General features: G+C 43.3%; 1 protein-coding gene across 1 annotated transcript; it reads right to left on the bottom strand.

The window, feature by feature from the left end:
* Positions 1 to 9,458: 9,458 nt before the first annotated feature.
* FAM205C (family with sequence similarity 205 member C) lies at positions 9,459 to 18,512 on the bottom strand. The gene is made up of 5 exons (XM_036021868.1): positions 18,149 to 18,512; positions 17,600 to 17,645; positions 17,013 to 17,073; positions 14,031 to 14,137; positions 9,459 to 10,476 (listed from the first exon to the last, which is right to left on the bottom strand). Exons 1-5 carry the CDS (start codon positions 18,290 to 18,292, stop codon positions 10,022 to 10,024), a joined length of 813 nt encoding a protein of 270 aa, XP_035877761.1. The 5' UTR covers positions 18,293 to 18,512; the 3' UTR covers positions 9,459 to 10,021.
* Between the last annotated feature and the right edge of the window lie 5,648 nt (positions 18,513 to 24,160).

The raw sequence follows: 24,160 nt of genomic DNA on the forward strand, positions 1-24,160 counted from the left end.
CAGAATTGGTTGAGGATGGTTGCAAAATAGAGGAAAAAGTAAAGGCTATGAAAAGTGAAATAAAGGAAAATGCTCAGGGAACCAACAGTGAAAGGAAGGAAACCTGGACTCAAATCAATGGTTTGGATCAGAAGGAAGAAATAAACGTTTAACCAGAACAGAATGAAGAAACAAGAATTAAAAAAAAAAAAAGAGGAGAGGCTTAGGAACCTCCAGGACAACTTTAAACATTCCAACATCCAAATCATAGGGGTGCCACAAGGAAAAGAGGAAGAGCAAGAAATTGAACACTTATTTGAGAACATAATAAAGAACTTCCCTAATCTGGCAAAGGGAAGACTTCTAGGAATAGAAGTCTTCTAGGAAGTCCAGGAAGCTCAGAGAGTCCAAAGAAGTTGTATTCAAGGAAGCACACGCCAAGGCACATCATAATTACATTAGCCAAGATTAAAGATAAGGAGAGAATCTTAAAAGTAGCAAGAGAAAAGGAGACAGTTACCTATAAAAGAGTTCCTATAAGACTATCAGCTGATTTCTCAAAAAAAAACTTACAGGCAAGAAGGGGCTGGAAAGAAGTATTCCAAATCATGAAAGGCAAAGACCTACATCCAAGATGACTCTATCCAGCAAAGCTATCATTTAGAATGGAAGGGCAGATAAAGTGCTTCCCAGATAAGGTCAAGTTAAAGGAGTTCATCATCACCAACCCCTTATTATATGAAATGTTAAAGATACTTATCTAAGAAAAAGAAGATAAAAAATACAAACATTAAAATGATAGCAAACTCACAACTATCAACAACCAAGCCTAAAAAACAAAAACAAAAATGAACTAAGCAAACAACTAGAACAGGAATAGATTCACAAAAATAGAGATCACAAGGAGAGTTATCAGTGGGGAAGGAGAGGGGAGAGAATGGAAGAAAAGGTACAGGGAATAAGAAGCATAAATGGTAGGTATAAAATAGACATGGGGAGGTTAAGAATAGCATGGGAAATGAAGAAGCCAGAGAACTTATATGTATGACTCATGGACACGAACTAAGGTGGGAATGATGGTGGGAGGGGGGTTACAGGGCAGAGGAAAACAAAGGGGAGAAAACAATAGGATAAGTGTAATAGCATAATCAATAAAATATTCAACAAATATAGAATAAATTAATAAATAATAAATAAATCAATAAAATACAATACAGTAAAAAATTAAAAAATAAAATTTAAAAAATGTAAAATAATCCTCAGGCTATGTGTTTCAAATTACAGGTCCAGACCCATCAGGAAGTCATGAAATTATTTTAGACAGTCACTGTCAGGGTCATTTTCATGAAATAGAATAGGGAGACTAAATAATCTCAGGGAGCATCATATCTACTAAAAGTAGGATGGTTTCACAAGACTTTGAGTACAGTTACAAATCTATGAACATGTGTTCATAACCATATATGTAGAGGGTCACGTTGTAAACTATATTTTTTATTATGGGTCACAGTAAGAAATTTGAAAGCTAAACCATAAAAGTTTTCTGAGGAACATACTGTGGCCTTGGCTATAATAATTGATCATGAGGAAGGTCCACAGTGAAGGGTGTGAGTCAGTTTTGCGTTCCCCTTCTTGGTGTGGTGGGCCTGTTCCTCTCACTGCAAGTCAGGGACTTGCTTTCCCACCCAACCACACAGCATAGCTGTGTCTTTGAGGTGTGAGCCATGGGGACCATGTCTGAGGACCATAGGCCCACCTCTCATTTCAAGAAACTTCTAGGTGGGGGAATACAGTCTGAGTGGTTAAAAAAAAAAAGAAACTTCTAAATGAATAGCCTTAAGAAAGCTTACACACACACACACACACTCCTCCCCTGCCCTGTGGTTACATATCCCTTGGTAGGATGCTCTAATTAGGCCCATTAAAATAAATTTTTAAAAAACCCATGAACATTCTAGAAGCTTATGACAGAAAGGGAACTCTGATGCTGTGTTCCAATGCTCACCAATAGAGAAAACAAAAGCCAGACCAGTAAAGCTGTTTTCTGGGTCACAGAGTTTTACATATAAAACTAAAATAACCTACTATGTTGACAACCCTGGGGGGGGGTTTACTATACAATAAAATGTATAATTAATTTTTAATGTAAGAAAATTAGACAGTGCAGATTAACAATGGATGAAAAATAAAGCCATACATACCTTTTTTTCTTTCGAGAATGAGATTATGAGAAAAATTTATATTGGGGTTGGTGATGACTTTTTACATACATGACCAAAAGCACACTCCACAAAAAAATTGTTAAGTTGAACTTCATTAAAGTTAAAAAAACTTCTGCTCTCCAAAAGACACTGTTTAGAAAATGAAAAGACAATCCACACTTAGAATCTTTGCAAAACACCTACCTGATAAAGGACTGTTAAAGAACTCTTAAACTCAACAAGAAGAAAATAAACAAAGAACTCTTAAAACTCAACGATAAGAAAATAAACAACCCAATTTAAAAATGGTCATAAGACCTGAATATTCACCAAATATTTACAAATGGCAAGTAAGCATATCAAAAGACAGGCAACATCACATGTCATTAGAGAACGGAAAGTTAAAGCAACTATGAGAGATCAATGCACACCTATTACAATGGCCAAAATCTAGAACCCTGACAGCACCAAATGTCGGTGAGGGCATGGAGCAACAAGAACTCTCACACATTGCTGATGGGAATGCAAAATGGTATTGCCCTTTTGGAAAACAGTTCGGCAATTTCCTACAAAACTAAAATACTCTTACCACACTATCTGGCATTTGTGCTCCTTTCTATTACGCAAATTTACTGAAAACATGTGCACAAAAATACCCTGCACTCAAATGTTTACAGCAGCTTTACTTGTCATTGCCAAACCTTAGAAGCAACCAATATATCCTTCAATGGGTGAATGAACATAAAATTGTGGTAAATCTATAATGCTGAATATTATTCATCATTAATATTAAATATTATTCAGCATTAAGAAGAAATAAGCTAGCAATCTCTTTAAGACACGGAAGAAATACATATTGCTAAGTGAAAAAAGCCAATCTGAAAAGACTGTGTACTATATGATTCCAATTCTAAAATGTCCTGGAATAGGCAAAACTATGAAGACAATAGAAAGATCAGTGGTCAACACCAAACAAAGACTAACAAAATAAAAACAAACAAAAAAATTAAAAATGGGCAATGGACTTAAGTAGACATTTCTTCAGAGAAGATGTATAAATGGCCACTAAACACATGAACAAATGCTCAACATAATTAGTCATTAAAGAAATTCAAATCAAAACCACAATGAGATAACATTTCATACCCATTAGCACGGCTATTATTCTTAAAAAAGAGAAAGAACAAGTGTTTGCTCTCAAGAGCAAAGATCTGGAAAAATTGGAACCCTTATGCATTGCTGCTGGGAATAAAATGTTGCAGCTGCTGTGGGAAACAATTTGGTAGTGATTCCCCTGAGAATTGAACATAGAATTACCATATGATCCAGCAATTCCACTCCTAGGTATATACCCAAAGGAGTGGAAAGTAGGGACTCAAAACATATTTACACACCATGTTTATAGAAGTATTTTTCACAATAGCCAAAGGTTGAAACAACCAAAGTGTCCATCAACAGATGAATGGATAAACAAAATGTGATATATCCATATAATGGAATATTATTTAGCCATAAAAATAAATTAAGTTCTGATACATGCTATAACATGGATCTACCTTGAACACATTGTGTTAAGAGACATAAGCCAGACACAAAAGGACAAGTATTGCATGATTCCACTTATATGAAGTACCTAAAATAGGGAAATTAATAGAGACAAAAAGTAAAATAGAAGTTAATAGGTCCTGGGGGAGGGTGGGGAAATGGGGAGTTATTGTTTAAATTGCTTGGGTTAATGAAACATTTTGGAGACTGTGGTATATACAACATTGGGAATGTACTTAATGCTACTGAATTGAACACTTAAAATTGTTAAAATGGTAAACTTCATGTTGTGTATATTTTTCCACAATTAAAAAACAATCAGTGGGTTCCAGGGATTGAGTGAAGGGATAAAGGGATGAAGAGGTGGGACACAGGGTATTTTTAGGGCAGTGAAACTATTCTCTGTGACATCATAATGGTAGATGCATGTCACTATACATTGGCCAAAAGCCATAGCATGTGTAACACAAAAGTGAGCCCTACTGTAAACTATGATCTCTAGTAATAATAATGTATGAGTATTAGCTCAGCAATAGTAACAAATGTACCACGCTAAATGCAAGATATTAATAATACAGGAAACTGTATGTGGCTAATGGCAGGAAACGGGTATATGGAAACGCTCTGTACTCGCCGTTCAATATTTCTGCAAACCTAAAGCTGCTCTAAAAACATTCTTACTATTTCAAACATTATACTATAATATAAATATTTTTGTAACTTGCTTTTTCACTATACGAAGTCTGTCTGGAAAAAGTTCAGCCATTTTTAATATAACAAGAATGGTTTGTGCAACATCGATGTAACCTGGCAGCCAAGGAAAGTGGATGGAAATGCACATGTGTGAACAACAATGACTTCACTGTACTAGTCAGTGGGGGCGGTAGATGCTGTTGAGTGAGCATGTGTACTGTGTGGTGTTGCATTCACAATGACTAAGCAAGTAGAGCAATGAATCTGCATCAAATTTTTCATTAAGCTTGAACATTGCTCCACAGGAACTATTCACATGATTCAGAAGGCTGCAACTATGGGCACCTGGTGATTGTCAGCTTCATCACAACAATGTACCCGCTCATGCATCAAGTCTCATGCAGAGTTTCTTCGTGACATCAAATCACCCAGGTGACTCAGCCCCTTACAGCCCAGACGTGGTGCCCTGAAACCTCTGGCTTTTCCCAAAATTAAAATCACCTTTGAAAGGGATGAGATTTCAGACTGTCGGTGAGATTTAGGATAATATGGCAGGGTAGCTGATGGCAATTGGGAGAACTGTGTGAGGTCCCAAGGTGCCTACTTTGAAGAGGACTGAAGCATCATTGTCCTATATACAATGTTTCTTGTATCTTGTATCTTCTTCAATAAATGTCTCTATTTTTCATATTACACAGCTGAATACCATCTGGGCAGACCTTGTATTCATACATTACTAACATCTTCCTAGGGATTCAGCCTGGATGGGGCAAGTATAGGGTGGCAATGGAAAGCTTAGCCAAAATAAGATGAACCTGTGGAAGGAGGTTAAGATTCAGAGGATGTGGGAATTTAGGGGTAGGGGATGTTGTATTCAAAGACCCACAGAGAAAAGGGACTAGAATTTGAGTGGACAAGCAGAGATAACTGAGCCCTTGAGTAGGAGCTTTTGAATAGGCTGGGAACTCTAGCAGGGCAGGGAGTTTCAGTTCAGGCTCAGAGAATCTGGGTCCCCTGCTGGCAAGAGGCTGGCATGACAGGATTGAGCAAGAGCAAGGAGATGGTCTCACACACTCACTTGCCTGGCATATTCTATGACTTCCCGCTAGGGTGGACTGAACAGGTACAAAACTCAGGCAACTGGTGGCGGTCAGTTGTCTGAAATCCCAAGATAGAAATCTGCTGGGGCAGGTAGAAGCCTGTGAGGGCCATGGGAAAGACCTGCTCTGCCTAAGACAGGATGTGTGCACATTAACCTTGGCTTCCCACCTGGTGCTCTGGTGACCGACCTGCGTCACTTTCCTTCTCCTGGGCATCCTTTCACATGACTCTCTGCCCAACTCGCTCCAGGCAGGGAGGATGCACCTGTCACAAGACCTCCAGTGATCTTTGGGGAGGCTTTAGGAAAACACCTGGAGGGTGCTGGCTCAGCAGGCCTGGGCCTTGTGCCTCCTCATCCTGGGGGCCACACTAGGGGCTAGGCACCATCCCTTGGGCACAACACCACCATTCAGAGGAGGACACATTCCTGCTTCTTCTCATCCTGGCTTTTCTGTATCTGCTAGCAATGAACACACTGTGCCAAGTGGGGTCCTATCAGAGGAGGGGAGTCCTGCCACCACCTCCTCCTCATCTGATGGAATGTTGAGTCATCCTGGATTTCCTTAGGAATCATTGAGGCAAGGGCATCCCACAGTCCCCCCACCATGTCATAAGGAAATGACAGCACTTCCCATGCCTTGGTCCTTCATTTATACTCATTCCTTTTGTGACCTTATCTGGTCTCATGGTTTTATATACATCAGTCAATCAGTTAATCAACCAACCAATCAACTGTAGCCAAGACCCTTCCTGAGGACCATCAGGGTTCTGTATTGAGGACAGACTGTAGGAGATGGGGTGTCAGGAGGAAGTTGGGAGATTAGTGGTGATACTGTTTGCAGTAATCATAGCAGCAGAGGAGGTGAGAAGTGGTCATGTTCTGCATTTGTTTTGAGGCAACAGGACTTTACTGATGGATTGGAAGTGGACTGTTAGAAACAAAAGAAACGTGGTTTTGGCCTGAACAACTGGCAAGAGAGAGAGGTGCCATAACCTACGTGGGAAATACTACGGTGAGAACAGATTTGGGTGGTGGTGGTGGGGTGCAGGGAGTCAGGAATTCACTTTTGAGATGACTGTTGGATGTACAAGTGTATATTCTGACAATTATATGTTAGACAATTTGGGCACGTGAGACTGTCTGCCCCGTGAGGTGATGATCTCCATGGAGGCACGGCCCATGTCTCGGTGACTGCAGTGTCTGGAATAGGTCCTGGAACATAATCAGCACTCAAATATTTTAACAGTTGAATGCATGGTGCCTCTTAAGGTCGTTTTTATTTTATTTTTATTTTTTAAGATCATTTTTATTACAACCGCTTTACGTGACCCTAGGGTTCTCCTCATCAGCTGAGTACTTCCTCCTGTGGCAGGACCCCACACGCCATAGCGCTCATCACGCTGATGTAGTAATTGATCTGCCTCCCCAGTCCAGTCTCATGGTTCGTGGTTTTATATCTATCTATCTATCTATCTATCATTTATCATCTATTTATCCATCTTTCTATCATCACCTATGTATATCTATTTATCTGGCTGGCTGCCTGCCTGCCTAAAGCCTGGGCCCTTCCCTGAACTCCAGGGTCACATACCCAAATTGTCTAATCAGCATGTACACTTGAATGTCCAATATCCATCTCTAACTATACAAAACTGAACTCCTCATTACCCAGCCCCCCCCCCCACACGCCTGGAGATCACACACATCTCCAGCAATTTTCAATGTTTTTCATCTCATGGCACACATAAACTAATTACTAAAATTCTGTGGTACACCAAAAAAATATATTTCTTGCTGATCTGACAAAAAATAGGTATAATTTTGATTCATTCAAACTGAAGAGCTATTGTGTTGGCTGTTGTCATTTTTTAATTTGACAATCTAAGGGAGAAGAGATCAGTGCCCCTGCCTATAAAAAGTCAGGTATTACATGTTTTAACATTTTGCAGTACACCAGTGTACCCGCCTCAGCACACCAGTTGAAAATTGCTGCCTTACTCCAACTACAGTATTTGTCACCACAGTTAGTGGCAACTCCGTCTTGCCAGTTGTTTAAGCCAAAAACATTGGTGTCAACCTTGACATTTGTTTCTCTAGCTGTCCACATCTGATCTATCAGTAAATCCTGTTCTGTCTACCTTCAGAGAGAAAACAGTGTCTAAATACTTTCAGTCTCCTCTGCTGCTACCATGACTGGAGTAACCTCGTAAAGAATCTCACTGCTTCTACCCAAGTCCATGGCCCCAACCCTCTATTAGCACCTCAGTCTAAGTGACCCTTTTAAAATATAAATCAGATCTAAGAAGATCCTCTGATAGCTCCCCCATTTACTCAGAGTCAATGTCTTCACTACAACCTTCTAGGCCTTACCTCATCTGCCCCCTCACTGTTCTGACCTCACCCTCTAGTATTTTATCCCTTGATTATTCTGCTTCAGGCTCATTGTCCTTGCTCCTTGGAATAGACCTAGCATGCCCCAGCCTCCAGACACGTGCACTTTCTGTCCGGAATGCTCTCCCTCAGTTATCCATGTGGTTTACTCTCTCTTCTCCCTCTAGTCCATGTTCACATTTCAATGTCTTAGGGATACCTGCCCTGAACCCCCTATTTACAACTGTACCCCACCTATGTCTTCCCCAAGACTCTTACCATGATTTTTGCATGTATTTGGCCACCTTCTACATACTATATTTTTCTATTTATGCTTCTTTATCTCCCTTTCAAGAGCACCATCAATGTAAGCTCATTGGTGACAAAGTTTTCTCCCTCTTTTGTCCACTGCTATTTTCCCAGTGCCTATACAAGTGCTTGGCAAGGAGTAGGTTCTCAATATTAGCTGAAGAAATGAAAAAAATGGTTGAGTGAATTCCATTCATTCTCCAGCTTGGCAACATCATTCCAAACCTTCAAACATTTTAATATACTTTTTTTATTATTACAGGTACTTCTCTAGCAAGTCACTGTTCTCTGACATGATAGGTAAGCCCATCGGTTTGACACCATGCCTTTGCTTATGTTGTACTCTCAGCCTGGGAAACTCTCTCTACCACACAACCTCCTTGCTGGCTAACTTCTGCTCATACTTTGAAACTGTCTACATGTCATGTCTTCCAAGAAGATTTCCATGAATCACGCCTCCCCAAAACTAGGTTAAATACCCTCCTGTGTCTGTAATTTATTTCTTTAAAAAAATATTATTTTTATGCCGATTGGTGTGGCTCAGTTGGTTGGGCATTGTCTCACAAAGTGAAAGGTCACAGGTTCGGTTCCTGGTCAGGGCACATGCCTGGGTTGTGGCCAGGTCCCTGGTTGGGGGTATGTGAGAGGCAATCAATGTTTCTCTTGCACATCAATGTTTTTTTCTCTCTCTTTCTCCCTTCCTTCTCTCTAAAAATAACATCTTTAAAAAATAATTTTTATTTTCAAATTACAGTTGATATATAATATTAGATTCAGGTACATAACCCAGTGATTAGACATTATAAGTGATCACCTCAACAAATCTAGTACCCATCTGACACCATACATCATTATTACATTATTATTGACTATATTCCCTATGCTGTACTCTACATCCATGGGTGACTGACTTCTTCTAACCAGCTCTTATCACATTGCTTTTAGTGACTTCTTATTTAACTGTCTATTCCATGATTCCATGAGCTCCATGGGAGGCGGCCTGTGTGCTGTTCACTGTTATGTCCCTAGGGTCTATGATAGTACCTAACAGGTAAAGTACTCAGATACTTGAATTGTTGAATGCAAAACTCAGCTCAAAGTCATTTTTATTGTGATGTTTTTGGGGACCTTCCTATCAACTGTTCTTTATTTTAGGAGGCATTCATTACATACTGATGAAAGGCAATGAGGGTCGAAGAGGCAAAAGGGCCACAGCAGGTTCCCATGTGGCTTACCTCTTAAAGAGCTAATCACTAACAACAGGGCACAGAGAGGGGAGATGCTATCACTTGCTTTTGACGTCTGTCATACTAGCTTTCTGCTTTTGATAAACATAAAGCACATCCTCAAGGATGGTGCACACTCCTCTAAAAACCTTCCCTCCAGACTGTGGGCATGTACAAAGGTTATCTATGAATTGTGCCAAAGGACAAAAATGCACCAGACTCCTGGCCACTACTTCTTATACTGTTCTCATGTCCACATTGCTTCTCTGGGGCCCAAAGACACCATAGGAAGATTTCAAGCCTGATCTTTACCTTCAATGCACCTTAGAGGAGGGTCTTCCTTTTCTGCTCAAGTCCTTTTATCTGCAGTCCAGAATAGGGCTGAAAGAGTTGTATGGAATGTTGACCCACCTGAAATATGAGTCTAAGCTCTTATACCATGTGGGAAGTATTATCTACACACTCTACTCTTTCCATCACATACCACATTGAAAATAAGGAGACAAAAACAGGTGGTTCTTTGCTTAGAGGTATAGAGTATATTTGGAGAAGGTGCTGCCTCATCTGCATAATAATGGAAATGATGACAGCCCTTTTCAGGGAGATGCAGAAGTTTGAGAGACTTGGAATTCCTTTTTTCTGGAATGGGTATTCTCCTTGTATAGGCCAGCGCCTCCTGCTGAGGCAAGAGTTGAGATTTTTAGTTGAGTGGTACCAGTTGATTGAGGACAGTGCTTAGGGCTGTTGTGGGAAAAGCACTGGAATGAGGAGCGCCGGGGCTGAAGGCGGTGTTGCTGGACTTCATTGTCTAGGCATTGGTGGGCATCAAAGAAAGTGATACCCTTGTCCTCTGTTGTCTTCTCCAACTTAGCTAGCCTCACGGGGCCTTTGGTGGAGGGCGGACTCTTCTCAACCTTTTGTGTTGTGGTTTTGACCAGTGTTTCCTCCTTAGAGAGGAGAACGGATTCCTTATGCCCTTCACCTTTCACCTTGGGGTTAATCCAGTGTGGAACAGGCTTCCTCTTATTTTCCAAGCCAGCTTCTGCAGTTTCTGGAAGTGTAGGGCTCTTGTAAGTATGAGCTGCCTTTACCAGACCCTATAGCTCCTGGCCCTAGAAAGTGTGGCCTGACAAATTTTGGATCTGCAAAGTTTGGATCTGAAAAATGTGGTCCCTTCAAATGCTGGGTTTTCAAATTTTGGCCTAGTGAATGGTGGCCTAGTAAATTGATCCTGTAAGGCCAGGTTGTTTAAGCTCTGGGCACTCCAGAGTTGACATTCTCAGGAATCATTATTTGGATGAGGTCATTCAGCTTGCTCTAACAGCCTTTTTTATCTTTATTTTTATTGTTGACACTATTACAGATGTCCCTATTTCTCCCCCAGCCCAGCCTTTGCCCACCTCCACTCAGTCCCCACACCCCACTTCCCTCTGGCCATCACCACAACTCTTGCCTATGGGTTATGCATATATGTTAAGAGCATCCCTTCACCTTCTTTCATCCAGCCCTCCCTTCCTTCTGACAGCTGTCAGTCTGTTCCATGTATCCATGCCTCTGTTTCTATTTTGTTCATCAGTTTATTTTGTTCATTAGATTCTACTATAAGTGAATATTTTTATCTGAATCTTTGCCCCCAGGAATGCTGGAGGGTACAGGAGGAACTCAAGGTGAGGGAGAAGCTGGTGAAGGTGCCAACAGGGAAGCAGTAAGCTGGGAGGATGAAGATGGTGGCTCTCTAGATCCAGACACACCCTTGCTAGTCCCTACTCACTCAAGGCAACCATGTTTGTCAAACTAAAATTCTACCTGAGAAAGATCCTGGAGATACATCAGGGGCTTTAGAGGTCCTACTTAGAAGTGTCCCTACTGGCCCCTGAATCTTGGCAGGTTAGATATTCTCTCTTGTTGGGGAGAGCCTCAACGCTGCATCCCCTTCTCTGTAATTCTCTGCTGTTTTGAGTTTCCCTTCAACCTCTGTTCTCTCTACTGGAATAGGGAGTTGTCTTTACCCTTGTAGAAACCTGAGGTTAAGGAGCTCAGGGCTCCTTCAGGCTGGGGTTGTTCACACTGGCCTTCAGCTGAACAAAAAGCACCTGAGCCTCTGTCATGTCCCCACTGAGTTGTGAGATGTTGAAGGCCCAGTGGGCAGAACCATAAGGAATGCTCTGGAATGAGCCTGCTTTTGATTCTGCTGCACCTCTTAGTTTAATTGCAAGCTCTCCTTTAAGGTGGGACATTCTGGGGCACATGGGATGCCTGGTGGGATGGGAAGTTCCTAGGGAAATGTTTTCCCTTGATTGTTTAGACTCCTAAAGGACTCCTAGGTACAGACATTCCTTGAGACAGCCAAAGTTTCTTCCCTGGACTTTTCAGGTAAAAATTTAGATTGGCCAAGATGGGTGTATTGAGTGAGTAGGGGCTACTAGGATCTGTCTGGCTATCTAAAGCACCATCTCCATTCATTTGTGGTTAAATCTGGAATGCTTGAGCACTGTCTGCACAAGTTTCATCAGCATCTTGAAAGTGTGGCCCAGGACTCATACATTGCTGTTTAGATGAGATTGAGCCAGAGGTTCTCTTTGACCACCCCCAACAGGCCCAGGCACCATCTCTGTGATTGCTGATTGGCTAGTGATTGCTGGGGCCATGGCCTTGAAGAGAGCCACAGAGTAAAGAAACAGTAGCCCTAACAAAAAGGCCAAAACTTGTCTCAGTGACTCAGTCTCTCAGTGACTCCCTGAGAAGGTATCCATGCAGGTGCTGATCAGGGTGATCAGTGACAGTATCTGGTGAGGCTTGTTGCTGCTGATCAAGACCTGTCAGTATTCAGGTGTCACTTTCTGGTCCATGTAAGGACTGACTGCTACTTCCACGCAGGGCTTACTTTCTGGGGTGTAAGGGAACCAAGTTGCTTCCAGGGGCCCTAAAATATTGCAATCCCACCAATGCGGATATGGGCAGGGACAATGATCTAGCTGATCTTCCCCATTTGCAGTCAGTATGGCTCTGCAGCACTGCCTTGGCCGAGGCAAGCAACTGTGGACTGGTCTATCTGCCTCAGTGGATCAGGACAGGTCCCTATCTCCACTGGCCTCTAGGCCTGCAGACTAGGGGACACTCACATTGGTCAGTGTGCTGCTCCAGAGCAGGAGCTGCTGGTTATCAGGGGACAGGAGAAACTGGAAGGACTGCTGGCTCTTCTGGAGCAGGCCCTAGCAATGGTGAATCGACCTGCTCAACTGACCACTTCTGAAGGCGGTACTCCAGCAGCTCTGGGCATGCTATAGGAAAATAGTACCTGCCTCTTCAGGACTGAAACAGGCTTCCCCACACAGGTAAGACCCTGGGTCTCAGGGGACTGGTTAATTAACATATCTCAGGGCTTATGTCGTATGGTTCTCTGCATCTACAGAGGTCTCCAGGCAACAACTGGCAAGCACCACTGATGCTGGAGCTGCCTTTGCAGCAGGTGCCACCCCAAGGCTTCACACTGGGCCAGAGTTGGAAATGAGACCTTGAGATGGGCTTTTTGACAGTCAGATAGAGAAGCCCAAATCCAGATGGGAAGAAGGTGGAGCTAACAGATAGTACAGAGATTAAGGAGAAATCATTGAAGAAAAAAGTACTGAGGACTCCACTTTGTGGAGAGATCTCCAGGGGCAGACTAGGGACTGTGCAGGAAAGCAGAACCATAAACAAACAGCTGTGCTTATGCTGCAGATAACACTGAGTCCTCAGTGTGTCCCCCAGGCAACAGACAGAGGCTATTTAGTAACCAAAGGGTGGTAGAGGGTAGAGTCAGAGTCATGAAGTTTGGGACACACTTGCAGTGATATTTGCTCTGGATCCTTAGTGGATCCTTCAAAAACCCAGACATTTTGGGTGGACTGGCTGACCTCCTATGACCCAAGATCAGGGAGATAAAAGCCTATCTTTTCAAAAGAGGCCTTAGTGGTAGCATTATGATGAAAGAAATGTTGTTTTTTTCCCTCTAGGCTTGGAAAATATTTGAGGCAATGTGATATAAACTGCAATAGGAACTCTTCCACAGATCTTGGAAGCCCTCAGCTATAGAAATGTATGCATTTATATACCTGTACTTAAAGATACCTCACAGCATTTCTGACACAGGAAGAACAGGTGAAGGGAACACAAGGCCATGGGGTGTTTTAGGTTTGTCAGTTCTGGGTTGAGGGAAAGAAAGAGTACTTAAGGGCTGCTGACCTTGTTTCTCCCAGAGACTTTGGGTGTTGCGCTTCTTCTTGTCCTGCTGGTTCACAGGAATCCTGTTCTCCTCAAGGCTTGAAGAAGACAGAGCACCTGCATCCCAGGACACATCTGGTGCTTGATATCCCTGCTTTAGCTGGTGGTCAGCCCAGTAGTCTTGGATACTGACTGTACCGGTTGACTGGGCAGCTGACTGGGTTAAGGATTTCTGATTCATTAGTTGTGATACCGAGGGGGGTGCAGATGGAAGTGAAAGTTTTTTGTGGTGCTGGGAACCCTGCCTCTGATCAAAAGACAAGCTAGACTTGGGGAAAATCTCTAGGCAAGAGGAGTCCTGTGATGGCCCTGATGAAGAGGGAGAGACTGGGGTGTGCTCACTAGCCAGCCACTGCTTGATCTCCAGAGCCACAGCATTGCAGATGGGGCAGGAAGGATCTGCACACAGGAGCCTCCGAACACTTCCCTCCTGAGGAAACCAGCCCTGGCTGGAAGAGAAAACAGGGCAACTGTTACTGATGGAGTGACACCTGCCTCTCTGGAAGTGTGTTGCCTGGAGATTGGCCCTGCCCTCTCCAGTCCTCTATGTGCTGCGGCCACCCCCTTTTCCCCCAGTGGTTACTCCTCTACTTTTCTTTCTATGAAAATGCCATTTGGCAAGTTATGGAGTGCTGGGCTGAGGGCCTGGGGCTTGTTGGGCAAGGTCTCAGACAACCAATGGGAATGCAGGGTCATGAGCAACTGGGAGGTGGGTGAGTTGTCACTGCCCAGTGTTAAGAAGCTTAATCAGGGACTTCCGGCAAGATGGAGGAATAGGTGGTCGCACCGTACCTCCTCGTACAACCAAGATTAGAAAACCAATAATTTACAACAATAATTTACTATCAGAATAACACCCAGATCCGGCAGAGGATTTATCTGAATGGAAGTCGGGCAGCCAAGAAGTTGAAGTAGACGCGTTCATCCGGACTGGTAGGAGAAGACGAGCTGGAGGGCGCAGGGCTGGCTCAGGTCGGCGGCGCGCGGAGGTCGGGGGAAGGTTTGGCGCGAAATCGGCGCAAAAGCCATCCGGGGGCGCAAGAAGGCAGTGGTGATCCCTGAGTACGCAAGCTGCGGCTGGCAGACCCAGAGGGGTAGCGATTGTGGACCAGGGCAGAACTCGCGGCCCAGAAGCCCAGACAAGGGTCTGAGTCCAGGGGAATGGAACTACCGCCATTGTTTTCTCCCGCCCCGCTCCCGCCCCGCCCCGCCCCCACATATAACATCACAATCTAGCGACTGGGGTGCCCAGCCCCGGTGAGCACCTAAGGCTCCGCCCCCCCCACCGTAACAAGAGCAACCAGACGGGGGGGGGGGGGGGGAGGAGAGAAAGGGGGAAAAAAAAACCCATGTTTTCAACAGAGCAAATCAGTCCCCCAGGACTCATCCTTTTGAGCGACCAAGAATTAGCCAATCTATCAGAGGCGCAGTTCAAAACACTGGTGATCAGAAAGCTCACGGAACTGGTGGATTCTGGACGAAATTTAGATGAAAGAATGCAGATTACCATAAAACAGATGCAGGAAGACACGCGGAGGAGAGCCAATAGTGAAAGGAAGGAATATGAGTCTCAAAACAATACAGTGGACCAGAAGGAAGATAGAATCAATCAAGCAGGAAAGCATGGTGAAATAAGAATTCAAAAAATTGAGGAAAAGATTAAGAGCATCCAAGACACCTTTAAACGTTCCAATATCCGAATTATAGGGGTACCAGAATCGGAAGGGGAAAAGCAACAGATTGAGCACGTATTTGAACAAATAATAAAGGAGAACTTCCCCAATCTGGCAAAGGGAACAGTCTTCCAAGAAATCCAAGAAGCTCAGAGAGCCCCAAAGAAGTTGGACCCAAGAAGAAACACACCAAGGCACATCATAATTACATTAGCCAAGGTAAAAACGAAGGAGAGAATCCTAGAAGCAGCAAGAGGTAAGGGGACAGTCACCTACAAAGGAGTTCCCATCAGACTGTCAGCTGATTTCTCCAAAGAGACCTTACAGGCAAGAAGGGGCTGGAAAGAAATATTCCAAGTCATGAAAGACAAGGACCTACATCCCAGATTGCTCTATCCAGCAAAGCTCTCAATTAGAATGGAAGGGCAGATAAAGTGCTTCTCAGATAAGGTCAAGTTAAAGGAGTTCATCATCACCAAGCCCTTATTTTATGAAATGCTAAAGGGACTTATCTAAGAAAAGAAGATAAAGAAAAGACATGTATAGTAAAAGGACAGCAAACTCACAAATATCAACAACCACACCTAAAGCAAAACCAAAAGAAACTAAGTAAACAATTAGAACAGGAACAGAACCACAGAAATGGAGGGCACATGGAGGGTTAGCAGCAGGAGGGTGGGAGGAGGAGAGAGGGGGAAAAGGTATAGAGAATAAGTAGCATAAAATGTAGGTTGAAATTAGATAGGGGGAGGGCAAGAATAGTACGGGAAATGTAGAAACTAAAGAACTCATAAATATGACACATGGACATGAACTATAGGGGGAAATGTGGGTGGGAGGGGTACAGGGTGGAGGGGAGAGAAGGGGGGAAATAGGACAACTGTAATAGCATAATCAATAAAATATATAAAAAAAAAGAAGAAGCTTAATCAGGAGATGGGACAAAGGATGGGGTGCCAATAGTTTGCTGATAGGGCTTCACCAGGGCCATCACTAGGCAGAACCTGGACTCAGTCTCATTTGGGGCTAAGAAGGCCACAGCATGGTATTCAGTATTTCCAAGCTGTGGAAAATGAGGTCCTTGTGGGAACTCTGCTTCCTGGGGACTGTGAGGTATACACAGCGCCTCTGGGGAGCCAATCTCATTCTCTAGAGTTCTTAAGAGGAGGATGAGACGTCAAGCTTCTGGCTGAGGGCTGTCCTAGGAACTGAGCTCCCTGGAGACAGCACCAGGGGAGGTAATGTCAGCAGGGCCCAGGGGTCTTCCCTTGAAAGGGTGTGGCTGTAAAGAGACTATGACAATGATGACTTATTTATGCACTATTCACCCATTCTCTTAGCTGGCTAACTGGTCTTATGGCTGAGTACAAACCCATGTAGGTTTTATGAATTAAGCACTAGTCAAATTCTGAATTCTGGAGCATCATGACCCTAGCATCATGAGCATCAACAGAGCAGAATTGGGAAACTCCTCCCTCCTGAGTTGTCTGAGTCCCCTTTGCCCTGGCAACCCTCTCAACCATGCTGCAGCCCCCACTGTGTCCAACTCCCTCCCAGCCATTATCCCTCTCCTCATCCCTTTCCCAGGCCAAGCAGAGGAACCATCATGATCCAGGCTGGACCTGGGACACCACAAAGAGCAACTGATCACCTTTTCATGACAGCCAGCAGTTCCCATGGCTTCTCAGCTTCTTTCCGGGAAAGTCTCCTAGCTGAGAAACCAGGAGACAGTGTTACATGGAATGAGAGAGGATTTGGGACATCCTATAGAAGCTAAAGGCCTCTGAATGAGAAGAGACTGAAAACCCCAACAGTCGATGCCCCAAGGCACGTCTGGGTACAACTCAACGAGTTACAGTGTGCTGGTCTGGACCTATCCCATTAGGTCTTCACAGCCACATGTGAGTGAGGTGGGGTCTTCAGATGCCCATTTCATGGAGAAAAGACTCAGAGCTGGAGTGACTTCCACAGGGCCATGAAGGTAGTAAATGGCACAGCTAAGGACTTCTGTTCTACTCCTTTATTCTTCATTCCTTGGGAGAGGGTAGAGGATTTTGGAACATTCCCAGGCTCCAGTTTCCCACCCTAAAAATTCTTCTGGGAGAACTTATCAGCTTGGGAACTGGAAGCTTTAGTGGTTAGAGTACCTGGCCCCCCACACCAGAGGTCAAAGAAGGGCAAAATCCATGGAACCTTGCCCACAGTTGGGGGGAATCAGAGATGAGAGGGGGAGTTTACCTCTTGATGTTCTATCTTTAACCCTTTGTTTGACTCTCCGTTGGTGCTATAGACAAAAAAGTTAGAGTTTGAAGCTGGAACATGCTTTTCTTTTCATGTCTAAAATGAGACAAAACCCACAAATATTTCCCAACCTTTCTTCTGTATACCAATTTTACACATTTTTCTACCTTTCTTTTCCCTATACTACCTTTTCACCCATCATTTTCTTTCTCTTCTTGTTTGTGATTCGTTCTGAGGCACTTCCTTACTCCACACTTCCACCCTCACTCCCTGAGCAAGTTTTGTGGAGATCAGAATGAGACAGGAGAGAAAGTGGAACAGATTAAAGGGTGGGTGGTCTAGTAGCCAAAGGCCTTCAGCCATCTCAGGCTCTAAGTGTCTACCAACCAGAAGAATCACCTAAATATGGAGCTGTTCTGGGATCCAATGAGGATACCCCCATTTAAAAAAAAAAAGGCAGAGAGTAAGAGCAACAAGAGAAAGTAAGGAGATAAAATCTCATTTGAGACTTAAATCGGTTAGGTCATGGTCATAGTGTTTTCCTACCCGGCAATGGATCCTATGAGGTCCCAACTTCAATTTTTGGCGGTTCTTTTTTGCTTGCCAAATAATCAATGCAATAATGATGATGGATCCATACGTGTATAAGGGATATCCAATTTCCCACAGAACAAATGTCGGGCTCAACATAATCTAAACCTCACTAGCCATCATCTTTCTAGTCTTTCAAGGTCCTGAAACCTAATGCCTCCACATGCTAGACCTTGTCACGTCTGCCTCACAGAGGATGTAACCAGACCACCAGACTGCATCACAAAGCCCTCCTGTTTCACAAGGCAATGCCAAGCATCACAGACCTTCATCTGTCTAGGACAGTGATTTTCAACCTTTTTCATCTCATGGCACACATACACTAATTACTGAAGTTCTTCAGCACACACACACACACACAGATATATATTTTGCCTATCTGATGAAAAAGAGATATAATTTTGATTCATTCACACTGGACAGCTACTGTTGTGTTGGATACTGTCATTTTTTTAATTTAACAATCCAAGGGAAAAGAAGTCAGTGCTTTTGACTAAATAGGTATTGCATGTTTTAAAAATTCTTGTGGCACACTGGTTGAAAATCGCTGGTCTATGAGAAGCTCATGTGATTCAGTGTTGAGAGGAGGGTGTCTGGTTGCCTGCACGGGCTGCAGAGCCTAAAGGTGCCAAGGTCGTGGGCAGCATATATTCTTTCATGCTCTTTCTATTTCCTATGCCCTGATGGCTCAGCTCTCTCCTTGAAGACAGTAGTTGGGCATCTCTCCCCAGGTAACTGAGTCTTAATGTATATTGCATGCCCTATAAGAGAAATAATGGCTAGGCCAGAGGAACTCCATAAACTATATGACCTGTAGTGGGAAGATAACCAAAAAACACACAAGAGGACAAAGCTTGCAATGTCTTGTTAAGATTCAGAAAGTGCGGGTTTTGATGACCTCAATAAATAAGCGGTCAGTATGGAGAGGTTCAGGAAGAGGACCGGGTGTGATGTGGCAAGGAAAGGACATCACTGCTGTCCTTTTAAATAACTTTGTAAGTTATTAAAAAAGGATTCCTTCTGGTGTGTATGGTCAAGCTTGAGACGGACAGGAAGAGACTGTCTTTCGTGGAGGCACATGAATGATGCTCACCTCTGGAGCTTGATTTTCCAGAACAGACACTACAGATCTTAGAGCATCCTATTTAGGGAGATGGATTATTGGCTAGACTTTTGATTAAGGGCCACAAACTTATGGCTCTTTGGTTGATTCCATCATGGTTGGAATGTTTGGCTGAATGTTTTATGAAAATCTGAATTTGTACACATTTAGGTAGAGCAGGCTTTTTCCTGTTCAACTTCGATGCCCACCACACTCTAATGTCCACTGATTCGCTTGGTAATGTTAACGCCATGGCCCCTGTGGACATTGTGATATGCCTCCAACATTCCAGAATTTCTGAATTTCCTTAAGATGTCCTTGCCCTGATGAGTGGTTCCACAGCCCAAATATTCTTAGGCCCCAAATCTCTGAAGAGGCTGTTTGGTCCTGCATCCAGCATCCACTCTTCTGCTGAACAGATGTGGTGAATACACATTCTGTGCTCAGCCGCAAGCTGGGTAGTGTCAAAAGCACAGAGACATTTCAGTTGTGTTTCCTGCCTGGTCTCAAGACCCTTAAAAATCTAGTTTCAAGCCCTGGCTGGCGTAGCTCAGTGGATTGGGCTCGGGCTGTGAACCAAAGTGTCGCAGGTTCGATTCCCAGTCAGGGTACATGCCTGGGTTGCAGGCCATGACCCCCAGCAACTGCACATTGATGTTTCTCTCTCTCTCTCTCTCTCTCTCTCTCTCTCTCTCTGTGTGTGTGTCTCCCTTCCTTCCCTCTCTAAAAATAAATAAGTCTTAAAAAATACATTAAAAAAATCTAGTTTCAAAGACAAGACTAATTCACATGAATCAAAAACTAATCTTACTGGGGGTTGGGAAGAGGAGACCAGGGAGTTTTTATTTAATGTGTACAGAGTTTCTGTTTAGAATGATGAAAAAAGTTCTGAAAAGGATAGTGGTAGTAGCTGTACAACATTGTGAATGTACTTAACGACACAGAACTATACACTTAAAAATGGTTAAAATTTGCCCTGGTTGGTGTGGCTCAGTGGATTGAGTGCTGGACTGAGAACCAAAGGGTCACAGGTTCCATTCCCAGTCAGGGCACATGCCTGGGTTGCAGGACAGGTCCCCAGTATGGGGTGCATGGGAGGCAACCACACATTGATGTTTCTCTTCTCTTTCTCCTTCCCTTCCCCTCTCTCTAAAAATAATTAAATAAAATCTTTTAAAAATGGTTAAAATTTGTTAAGTATATTTGACCACCATTTAAAAAACAAAAGGCCAAAAACCAATTATTAGCATGAGAGACTTTTTACTAGCTACAAGGAAGAATATTCTGAAAATGATTTGATAAAGAAATGGATTATAGAACGTTTTTCTTGAATACTCTTTTTATGTAAAACGAAATAGAAAAATAGAACCTGACATTCAAGATAATCCTTACATCCCTAAAGATGTTGAAAGGGGGTCATTTCGACATCTTTTCTGAACTTGCAGATTCCATAATACAGGAAAGAGACTTTTTCAACCAAACAGCACTGAATGACAGGTTCACAAAAATCCGTTTAAAAGCTCCTTGCATCAGTTTTTCAGTAGAAGGGCAAGACACCTACAAAGTGGCTTGAATCTTTTGTTACTTTTATTGTTACTACCCAACCTGGTCCTGCTTCCTGCAGCTACTGCCACCCCCTATGCCACTGCAATAGTTCTGTCTCCCATTAACATGACCCAGTGGGTGCCTCAAGGTGTTTGTGTCCCTCTCCCCTGGTCTCTGACTACATGTGCTTAATAAGCTGCTGTCAGTCTCATAGGTCCAGCATCGGTGTCATGCATTCAGCCATCCCCAGAACCCTAGGGCTGGACTGTCCCTCACCAGTGAGCTGGAGAGGCAAACAGAATACTATATATCCTGCCCAACCAGTGCCAGCTTCCTGCAGCCGCTGCCACTTTTTTGCTACTGAACAGTTCTCAGTCTCCATGAGCCTGACCACTCGCTTCAGTCAAAACCATCAAATTTTGCAAACTTCACACGTGCTCCGACCAGTGCACTTACCTTACAGATAACCCACAGCCACTGTCAACCCACAAAGCCACAGGTAGCAAACACAAGGCCCACGGGCCGAACCCGGCCCTCCACCTTGTTTTATCTGGTCCAGCACCTTGTTTCTACCTAGCAGCAGTGCCAAGCTCCTTGCCCCTAGTTAAGAAGTAGTTACATTTATACAGTCCTAAAATTACATTCGGCCCTTTGAAAGCAACTGTGAGGTTGATGTGGCCCCTGGTAAAAATGAGAATCACCATTAGAACCACCAGCTGAAATCTCTCCACCAGCTCACCCAGCCTTTGCTCCTCTGTCTCCAAGCTGTGGAGTTAGAACCAAAGATAATTTTATGCATTTTTGCAGAATTGGCCTTTGGTGCAGGTGTTATTGAGTTGGTACTTGTTGATGAAGGTGGTTGTGTGGCTTGGATGTGAGATTACGGTCTTCCTAAATAAGGGCACATTTACATGATGGACATACTGTGTGTGATTTTTAATGATGTGGGTGGGGATAGATCTTCATACTTGCCCTTCCTGCCTCATGGTTTATAATGAACAGCAAACAAGGGAGGTGAAGTACAGGGAAAGGCTCTGTGGACTCTGGAGGACTACACAACTCCAAAGGGTTCCTATTCATGTGTTTCTAGAAGACTCGTAAAGCCAGACCCTGCTTCCATTATAATGCTACAGCATCACAATTATTGTAGTAGCAGAATTTCCTCAGGAAACTGTTCACAGGCATTGATTCCTATGTACCATGGGTCACAGAGACATGCCGCTTACATGAGTTGTCCCTCCTGACAAGCCTTACTAAGTTTTGCTGTGTCTCATTCTCAGAAAATATCATGGCACACTCTAGTTATGCCAAGGTGCTTGGTCAGAGAAGCACAGTTGCTGCTATTCAGCAGCAACATTGTTACACGTGAACATTTTTATTAACGCCCGAGATCTAAGATTTCCAGAGTGTCGGACAGGAAGCCCCAGAGTACTGTCAGGCAGCAAGACCACCGGTGCTCACACAGTGGGTTACTACACTGTGCAGCGGTGCAGCAAGCAGCCAGAGGCACTAGAGGGCAGCACATGCCCACTCAACGCGCCCAGTGTGGCGGACTCATTGACAGAACAGTCAGCTGCCCCAGTGGCTCTGAATCCTGGCTTTGCAATAGAATAAATGGGAAGATTGTAAAAGTATAGATTTCCTGGCCTCACCCAGGCTTAATGAATCAGCATCTCTAGGGGCAGGGCCCAGCAATTCATATATTAAGAAAGAATAAAAAATAATCCTCATACAAAAAAGCACTGGCTCTGGATGTGTATTTGGAAACAATTGGTCTTCAAAGAGACATAGTCCCCCCACCCTGCCCCAGTTTCACTGAGATATAACGGACATACAACGTTGTGTCAGTTGAAGATATACAACATAAGGATTGCATATGTGTATATATTGGGAAATGATTACCACCATAAGTCAATATCCATCACCTCACATGTTACATTTTTTTCTTGTAATGAGAACTACACTTTCAACAACTTTCACAACTTTCAAACACTGTACAATATAGTATCGTTAACTGTAGTCACTGTGCTGCACATCAGATCTCCAGGATCTATTAATCTTATAACTGGGTGTTTCTACCTTTTAACTTGCCCATTTCCCTCACCTCTCACCCCCTGCTGCTGGCAACCACCAATCTGTTCTCTGCTTTTATGAGTTTAGGCTAGATTCCACATATAAGTAAGATCATATAGTATTTGTCCTTCTGTCTTATTTCACTTAGTGTAATGTCCTCAAGGTCGCATCCATGTTTCTCCTCCTCCTTCTTTCTTTTTCTTTTCCTCCCTCCCTCCCTTCCTTCCTTCCTTCTTCTCATATTTTTCCTCTCCTTCTTCACCTCTTCCCTTTCCTTCTTCTTCCTTTTTATTCCTTCTTTACAGCTGAATAATATTGCAGTGTGTGTGTGTTTATGTGTAACCCATCTTCTTTGTCTATTCTGCCATCAACAGACACTTAGGTCTTGGCTATTGTAAATAATGCTGGCATGAACATGTGGGTGCAGATATATCTTCCAGATAGTGATTTGGTTTCCTTCAGATACATATCCAGAAGTGGGATTGCTGGATCACATGGTACTTATATTTTTAATTTTTTAAGTAACTCCATCCTGCACCAATTTACATTCCCACCAACAGTGCACAAGTGTTCCCTTTTCTCCATGTCCTTGCCAGCAGTGGTTGTATCTTGTCTCTTTTTTTTTTTTTTTTAGTAAAAATACCTTTATTTTAGCATTCATAGAATGAACAGCTCTTTTTTCCAAGATATTCATAATTACAAAAATGGCATCTTCAAAACATTCCCTTTAATGGGAAACTTAGGACTGGGGGATCACATGCACCTGTGCCCAGACCAGGGATTGAACCCACAACCCAGGGATGTGCCCTGACTGGGAATAGAACCCACAAACTTTCAGTTACAAGATGATGCTCCAACCAACTGAGCCACACCAGCCAGGGCAAAATGTGGTCTAATTTAGTAACCCTTCTCTGTCTGGTGTGATTTCGGTTCTTCCCCAAAGACAACTGAGTAGACTGACTGGCCTAAGATCCACATCCACTAGGGCTGATATCCATAAAAGAAAATGAAGCTTGTCAAGAAGATTGACAAAGTCTTAAAATCCTAGAAGGGTGCCAACAATTTCCTTATCACTGTTCATCACAATGGGAATTCTTTATCCTCTACACTTGCTCACAAGCTCCAGAGGCAGCAGCTGCAATGTGTTAGTGGTAGCATTACCTGCCTCGGCCATACCTTGTCTTGTCTTTCTTTTGTTAATCGACTTTATTGGGGTGATGCTGGATCACAAAATCATACGGGTTTCA

Source organism: Phyllostomus discolor, chromosome 3 (genome assembly GCF_004126475.2).
Source record: "Phyllostomus discolor isolate MPI-MPIP mPhyDis1 chromosome 3, mPhyDis1.pri.v3, whole genome shotgun sequence".
Taxonomy (NCBI): Eukaryota; Metazoa; Chordata; class Mammalia; order Chiroptera; family Phyllostomidae; genus Phyllostomus; species Phyllostomus discolor.